Here is an 8,724-nt window from a genome sequence, read left to right as displayed (position 1 = left end):
TAATTGCAATTTGTTCTTTAATCCTGCTTTCCTTTCTTTTTGTTTTATTTAAATAAAAGAATTTATTTGTCCTTTTACATTTTTTAGTGAGGGATTGGATGAAGTTGGCATTTTCCACAATAAAAGGTGAAATAAGAGTGAAAATGTCAAAAAATGAAGGATAATGACGTTTTGCACAATGACTTTGAAAACTAAGGATAATTTGCGCTAATTACCCTTTATGTAAAATTGAAATCTTAAAAACAGGTTCAAAGAAGCAAGCCAAACACTTGTACAATGAATTTGACAGCTTGCTTTCTATTGTGAAGTGGAAAATTGAAAAAAAAAAAAATATGAAAAACTATACCCACAAAGAGTCAAAGACTTCTCAAAAGCACTCTCTCTTCTCATTTTACCCCATTTGGAAAGCCTCCTATCAGTTGGAGCTCCAACGAGTATGCTTTGGTTATTTACAGCAAAAATGTTATCCGTTTTTCATGTCTAACGGTTTGAATTGCTTTTGAATGGAATTTGAGGAGAATTCTTTCATGTATTTAGTTGTTGGCATTATGAATGGAGTAGCTGATGTTGGTTGTCTATTTCAATTTTTTTATTTTTTATTTCTTTCGTTTATCAACCTATCACTTAATTTTTCCATTACATAGGGAACATGATTGCTTGAATATGTTGCTACACTTTTTATCTTCTCCATCTTTAAAATTTTAATTATTGTTATCAATCAATTGATGCTGAAAAAGGTATGGTATGGTTATTTGTAGCAAAAACATTCTATGATTTTCATTTCTTATGGTATGCTCATTCGTAATTCTTCATTTGCTTGCATTCTCAGAATGATGGGAAAAAATTCTGGAATATGTCACACGGGTGCAAGAGTAAGGGACACTTCTTCCTCGACTGCCCAATAAAATGTCGATGCCCACAGTATACCAACAGGTTTTAGAAGTCTTTTTTAGGTTGAAAGGAAGACTGCTAATAGAAATCATATGTATTAACATCCAGGTCTTAATCTATAAAATACAAAAATCAATTACATATTGACAACTGCATTCAAACACCAAAAATCCAAAAAACTTCACAAGGTAGCTTCCATTGCGAGCAATTGTTCAGACGAGCTTCCAATCTGCAGCAACATGTGAATACTTCGAAAAACAAAGCCAAATGGTAACGAAAAATCTCAGCTCCCTCATACTATTCTTTTCCTCCAAATGTATAGCATAAGTACAGGATGCTTAGCTGTTTTCTAGCAAAAAAGAACTCCACCCTTCTGGACTAGACATTTCTTTGTAACGTCAATGCTAAGCATATTTAGAGTGTGGTAATGGATTTCTCCATCATTACCTATGTCACCACACTAAGACATAATTTAATGAATTTGTAGATAATCATAGTTTTCACAATATAATGCATTTACGACACATGAAATCCATTTCACACACCGCATTTTAACGTAATCGTATACATCATAAAAGTTAAAAGGCTTCTGTCATGATTGACGGACCCAAAATTTCAACACTAAGGGTGTGTTTGATTACATTTATTTTCCATGGAAAATATCAGTTTTCCATCCAAATTTTCACTTTGAGTGTTTGATTGCTATTTTTTTCCATGGAAAACATTTTCCAACTTTTGAAAATATGCCTAATTTTCCTAGTTTTTAAGGAAAATATTTTCCTTAGGTAGAGGTGATTTTTATTTTCCACAAAAGATGGAAAATATTTTCTTTTCTAGATAATATTTTCCATGTCAATCAAACACACCCTAAATAATTTCTCCAATCGTTTGTAATAAAATTACCATGAAAGTACTTAGATGTATAAAACTGAGGAAAAGTGAATCAACTCTTTACATATTACCTTTTGACGTCCCATCACAAGCATGTGCCCACTTGATGTGTGGTGCATGGGGATAGCAGTTGTGAATCACATTACCTAACATTCAGAAATAGATATTAATACATGCAAATAAAAAATTGAAGTTGAAAGGAGTATATTTAGATAAGAACTTACCATCATAATTTAATATAACATTTGTTGTTGCCGGCTGGATCATAGTGGATGATGGTATGTGTTGTGTAAACGCATAACTTTCCTCACCCCCTGCATAAACTGACAACATAAATAAAACATCCAATGCCCTACAATTCTAAAATGAATTTACTTACCAAGAATTGTTGGCGTGGAATATTGTTGCTCTTGAGATGCATGAACATTTGGTGTAAACTCTGCCATGGTACTATGGCTCGCTGCTCTCTTTCCTTTGCATGGAACCAATGGCGCTTGCATGTACACCCAAATAAATGATAATTAGGGTTAGATTTTTTTAAAGTAAAGTGCCAAATGGATGACCATACCTTCGTTTTCTTTGAGTACGTCTCCAATGGGCTTTTCCTTCGAAGTTTCTTAGACGCGCCATTTTTCTTCGATTGTTTAGGATTGCATATGCTCCTGCCGATAGTATTTTGCAATCCAGTACCTTGTGAGGCTAACTGAACTGTGTGCTACAACAAGATATCACTTCCACTACTCGACTTTATCATCGTAAGCTCTTTCTTTATAGATTGAATCCTATCCATTATCGTATGTGATCGAACTTCATCATCTGCTGCGAAGTCTACCACCAAACGCCTGGCCCATATTGTCGTGCCTCAACTTTTCAGGAGTACTAACCCACTGTAATTAACTGCTATCTGTTGGGAATTTACTTAAACATGTACAGCGGAATTAAACAAATTTCAATTCTCATTCAGGATTCAACTTTGTATTTAGATAAGAACTGTGATAAGAAATATACATTTTCTTGATTTTGCAAATTCCTTCGCGTTATTCCTTTCCAGCATCTTGAATCTGCCTCCCACAGCTGTCCAATTGTCCAACCTCCAATGAAATCCACACAGAGAATAGATTGCAACTGCTAAGGTTTTTCCTCTTGTGGCAGCAAAAATAATGAAAACCTTATGGACCTCAAACCCTAACCATGTATTTATATAAACCCAAACGGGCTCGGCCTGGTCCGATCCAATGTATAATTAATCCATTTAATTAAAACCGATCCGTGAATTAATTAATCCAATTAATTCAAGAATATAAATAACAAATCCAATTAATTAATTTATCCAACGATTGTTAAATTAATCAATTGGCAATTTGCAATCTTTCAATTCTCTTTTGTGTGTGACCCATTAGATTCCTAACCATGATGCCTAATGACGTGAAATATTATTTTGATCTAATCAAAACTGATAAATTAAACACCCTTTTAATTTATCACAGATTCACACTCGTCATCTCAAATTGACATCTAGCAATATATTAGGGCAACACGTGACGGGAAATGTCACGTGGTATGACAAAACCAAAACTGTTCGTTTACTATGAAATTATAGTCCCTTCGTCAATATGATCCGATCAATTACAAGATATGGAAGTGTGTCAATCTCGATTATCGATCATATCTTTCATTTTACTATTAAGTCAATATGAGTCGAAAACTCCTTCTCGATTTATATGTATATCTTGGCCAAGGATTTCGTTATCGACTTAATTGAACGAAATGCAAATCACAATCTCTTACTATCTAAAAGTGACGAATCCTCTATTGGTCATTCACAACCTTCATATGATTCTTGATATACCCGAACGATGTCGTATTAACAACTTTTAACAGAGCAACATCCAACACCATCAAAGTATGACTGTCCTCATACAAGGTACTATGATGACCTCAAGTTGTAGGACCAATTTCATTACCGAACTTTAGAGATTAACCACTGACACTCGGATAGTTATTCATATGGAATCTCTTAGCGGGTCTCCAATGTTTTGTTCTATAACAAAACATCCACGAGTTCATTTAAGTGTCACCACACTTTAGCTCGTGAGATCAGCTACTTAATTCACAAGTAAGAAATGTCACACGTGATGGTCTAACTGTATTAACGATATCAGTATCTCGTTATTACTTACGACCACAATTTATTCAAGATCCAATTATATGTAATTTGTATCTCACAATCACAACTCCTTGTGATTAACAAATCACTTAAATTTGGATCTTCGGATTCTATTATTTAATATTATTTATCACAAAATTAATTTAAATAAATAATAGATCTCGCCAAAATTAAATGCATTAAACATATTAAAAGTGTTTACCACCTAAATCGATTGGATTTATGGCATAACACTTACAAACTCCCACTTGCACTAGATCCAATCACTCATGTATCTAATACCATAAGCGTCCACATGACGATCATGTTTCTGTTGTGACAGCAGCTTTGTCAGTGGATCTGCAATATTGTTATATGTGGGAACTCGCTCTATCATACATCATTTCTTTGTATAATCTCCCTGATGAGATGATATCGTTTTAGCACATGTTTGGATCGTTGATGAACCTCGGTTCCTTCACTTGCGCGATGGCTCTATTGTTATCACAATACAAAGGTATGGGATAAACAATGCTAGGAACGACTCCAAATTCATTAATAAACTTCTTGATCTAGACAGCTTCCTTCGCTACTTCAGATGCAACAATGTACTCGGCTTCCGTTGTTGAATCAGCGGTTGTCTCCTATTTGGAACTTTTCCAACTAACTGCTCCATTGTTGAGAGTAAACATATATCCCGATTGAGACTTGCTATCATCTTTGTCAGTTTGAAAGCTGGCATCAGTATACCCATGAATTTTCAGTTCATTTCCTCCATAGATCAAGAACACATCTTTAGTCCTTCTCAAGTACTTAAGAATGTTCTTAACCGCTATCCAGTGTTTCTCACGAGGGTTTGCTTGAAACCTGCTCGTAACACTTAGAGCATATGAAACATCTGGTCTCGTACATAGCATCGCATACATGATTGATCCTATCGTCGAAGCATAAAGAATCTTATCCATGCGACACCTTTCATCATGTGTTTTAGGACACATATCTTTTGAGAGGTAAATCCCATGCGACATGGGACATAAACCTCTTTTAGACTCTTCCATATTAAATCTTCTCAATATTTTATCTATGTACGAAGATTGGGATAAACCTAGTAATCTTTTAGATCTATCTCTATAGATCTTGATTCCCAAGATATACGCTGCTTCTCTCATATCTTTCATGGAGAAATTCTTTAACAACCATAATTTTACCGATTGAAGTATTGGGATGTCGTTTTCCATTAATAATATGTCATCGACATATAATATTAGGAATACGACCGCGCTCCCACTTGTCTTCTTGTAAACACACGGTTCATCTTCATTTTTGATAAAATCGAACCTTTTGATTGTTTCATCAAAACGAAGATTCCAGCTCCTATAGGCTTGCTTTAATCCATAAATGGATCGATTTAACTTACATATTTTGTTGGCTCCTTTGGATTCAAAACCTTCAGGTTGTGTCATGTATACCTCCTCATATAAGTTTTCATTAAGGAAAGCAGTTTTGACATCCATTTGCTATATCTCATAATCATGGTATGCAACTATTGCAAGTAAAATCCGAATGGACTTTAGCATGGCTACAGGCGAAAATGTTTCATCAAAGTCAACACCTTGTCTTTGTGTGTAACCCTTCGCTACTAGCCTTGCTTTGTATGTATGGATGTTTCCATCCACATCGACATTTTTCTTGTAAACCCATTTACAACCTATCGGTTCTATCCCACCTGGAAGGTCGACAAGGTCCAAACCTTGTTCTCATACATTGAGTTCATTTCGGATTCCATGGCTTCTTACCACCTCTTCGAGTCAACACTTGACTTTGCTTCTGCGTAATTTGTAGGTTCATCATCCTCGACTAATAATACTTGATTAGTAATCGTGAATTCGTACCTTCTGGGAGGTCGAATGATCCTACTTGATTTATGCTGGGCCGGAGTGTCCTCAGGGTTTTCTACATCCTGATCAAGAGTCTGTCCGTCAACAGGTGTAAGATCAGACTCAAGTTCACCTAATTAGTCAACAGTATCTATGGATTCTTGAACTTCTTCAAGTTCTAGTTTGCTCCCACTACCCTCTCCTAGAATAAACTCTTTCTCTAGGAATATGGCATGCCTTGAGATGAACACCTTCTTCTCAACAGGATTATAAAACTGATATCCAATTGTCTCTTTTGGATATCCTACAAATACGCATTTGTCAGATTTAGCCTCAAGCTTATCTGATTCATTTCGCTTTACATAAGCGTCACAACCCAAAACTTCCATATGAGATAAGTTTGGTCTTTTCCCTCTTCATAGCTCGTATGGAGTTTTGTCGACCGATTTAGATGGGACACGATTAAATGTGTAGCACGCAACAATTAGTACATGACCCCAAAATAATTTTGGAATGTTTGCATGGCTCATCATAGATCGTACCATGTCTAACAAAGTGCGATTCCTCCATTCAGATACACCATTATGTTGCGGTGTATATGGCGGAGTTCACTGCGAGAGAATCTCGTTCTCTTTAAGATAATCTAAAAATTCTCCCTTTAAATATTCTCCACCTCGATCTGATCTCAGCGTGAGTATATTTTTACCAGTTTGTTTCTCTACTTCAAGTTTGAATTCCTTGAACTTTTCAAGTACTTCATGCTTGAATTTCATCAGATACACATAACCATATCTAGAATGATCATCAGTGAATGTGATGAAGTAAGAGAAACCACCTCTGGCAGTTATTGACATGGGTCCACATACATCAGTATGTATTAGTCTCAGCAGTTCTGTGGTTCTTCCTCCTTTTCCAATAAAAGGGAACTTGGTCATTTTGCCTAACAGGCACGACTCGTATTTATCAAATGACTCAAAATCAGTTGACCCCAAGTATCCATCTATATATAACTTGGAAATGCGTTTGTCGTTAATATGATCCAATCTGTAATGCCAGAGGTATGTATTATTTAGATTATCACTTTTATGCCTTTTATTTTCTATATTCATAATAGACGACTCAGTATCAAGAATATAAATTCCATTTTGCAACACACCACAACCATAAAAGATCTCATCTTTATAAAACGAACAACGATTATTTTTAACATTAATTGAAAAATCATTCATGTCTAAACACGAAATAGGAATAATGTTTTTAGTAATGACGGGAACAAAATAGCAATTTTCTAATTCTAATACTAAGCCCGAAGGCAGTGGTAAGAAGTATGTCCCTACAGCTAATGCAGCAACTCTTGCTCCATTTCCCACGCGCAGGTCAACTTCTCTTTTCTGCAGTGGTCTACTTCTCTTTAGTCCCTATATATTTATACAAATATGAGATCCACATCCGGTATCTAATACCCAAGAACTAATGAAGTAGACATATTAACCGCGATAACAAAAATACCTAAAGTAGAAGCTTCAGAAGACTTCTTTCCCTTCAAGCTAGAGAGATAAGCCTTGCAGTTCCTCTTCCAATGACCTTTCACTCCACAGTGATAGCATGTGTCATCAGATTTGGTATTGTCCTTGCCTGCTTTGACTGCTTTGTTATTGTCCTTAGCCTTTTTGGATGTTTGATTTTCCTCTTAGTGCCGTTGGAGGAATGAATAGTTAAGACATGCCTAGTGCTAGCCTTGAAATTGAGCTCCACAGTTTTAAGCATATTAAGCAACGCAGGGAGTGTGCATTCGATCTTATTCATATTAAAGTTCATAATAAACTGTGAATAACTATCTGACAGAGATTGCAGAACCAAGTCAATACTTAGTTCATGATCCATGATAAAACCCATTGAACCCAGTTTTTCAATGAAACTAATCATCTTCAGCACATGAGCACTGACTGAAGATCCCTCTGCCATTTTGCACCGATATAGTTGTTTAGAGGTCTCATACCTCTCCACACGAGATTGTTCATCGTACAACTCCTTGAGATGAAAAATCATAGTGTAAACATCCATACCCTCATGTTGCTTCTGCAACTCAGGTGACATAGCTGCAAGCATCACACGTGTTGCAATGTTATCGTCATCACTGTGTTTGTTGTAAGCAACCACCTCTTCCTGAGTGGAATTTTCAGTAGGCACCACTGGAAAGGGCTGTTCAAGGACATATCTGATTTCTTATGCTTGAGAACGATTCTCAAATTACGGTGTCAATCGAGAAAATTTGGTCCGATCATTTTGTTGGCATCCAGTATGCCTCTCAAATTCATATGATTACTCATGATTCAAAAAACTGTAAATGACGAAAAACATAGAATTAAAATGTATTATAATGCATATGCATAAATTCAATATGGACTTTAATTAAACGTGCTCCCACTGTTTAAAATAAATTCATGACCCTCATACATAAATTATTTGAATCCACACTTGATTCATAGTGGGCTAGGATCCCATTCGTTGTATCAAGATATTGAGTGTACTCAACAAATCCTAATAAAACATTTGGATAGATATTATTATCAATTGTATCTCAATACAACTCCCAGATCATTAAGCTGACAACTCTTTTCTCTTCACACGTCTTATGTGTTAACTTAACATGCCTCTAAAACTTATCTCCTTGAATGTACTCAATAAAAGATAAATTTTAGTTAAGTCAAACCCATCATTCAGAAATATCAAATATTTCATAGTGTCAAACATACCCCTAATAGACCAGCCTTGAGTGTACTCAACAAGCTAAAGACGATTTAAGATTTTCGTTTTTCACTATAATGATGAAAGGCAAATAATACTAACTTAATATTTTTAATGAGGGATTTAACGTGCAATGGTTTCATCAAGTAATTATATATATATATATATATA

The 8,724-nt window shown here is 35.4% G+C and overlaps 1 protein-coding gene across 1 annotated transcript; it reads right to left on the bottom strand.

Moving 5' to 3' along the window:
* Positions 1 to 964: 964 nt before the first annotated feature.
* Positions 965 to 3,006, bottom strand: LOC111366515. Its single transcript, XM_022987255.1, has 6 exons — positions 2,791 to 3,006; positions 2,351 to 2,669; positions 2,162 to 2,254; positions 2,007 to 2,096; positions 1,854 to 1,928; positions 965 to 1,338 (listed from the first exon to the last, which is right to left on the bottom strand). The coding sequence occupies exons 3-6, from the start codon at positions 2,226 to 2,228 to the stop codon at positions 1,241 to 1,243; spliced, it is 330 nt and encodes a 109-aa protein (XP_022843023.1). The 5' UTR covers positions 2,229 to 2,254; positions 2,351 to 2,669; positions 2,791 to 3,006; the 3' UTR covers positions 965 to 1,240.
* Between the last annotated feature and the right edge of the window lie 5,718 nt (positions 3,007 to 8,724).

Source organism: Olea europaea, chromosome 18 (assembly GCF_002742605.1).
Source record: "Olea europaea var. sylvestris chromosome 18, O_europaea_v1, whole genome shotgun sequence".
Classification (NCBI taxonomy): domain Eukaryota; kingdom Viridiplantae; phylum Streptophyta; class Magnoliopsida; order Lamiales; family Oleaceae; genus Olea; species Olea europaea.
Note: the sequence above shows the minus strand (reverse complement) of the source record. Positions and strands in the feature narration are given on the sequence as shown.

What these genes read in the sequence shown, in the direction of transcription:
- LOC111366515 (XM_022987255.1), bottom strand. Translation starts at nt 2,228, where the DNA reads ATGGCAGAGTTTACACCAAATGTTCATGCATCTCAAGAGCAACAATAT. An exon ending in TTCCACGCCAACAATTCTTG is followed by an intron (nt 2,097 to 2,161) that starts GTAAGTAAATTC and finishes CAGTTTATGCAG; the next exon opens with GGGGTGAGGAAAGTTATGCG. An exon ending in TTGTGATGGGACGTCAAAAG is followed by an intron (nt 1,339 to 1,853) that starts GTAATATGTAAA and finishes GTGGTGACATAG; the next exon opens with GTAATGATGGAGAAATCCAT.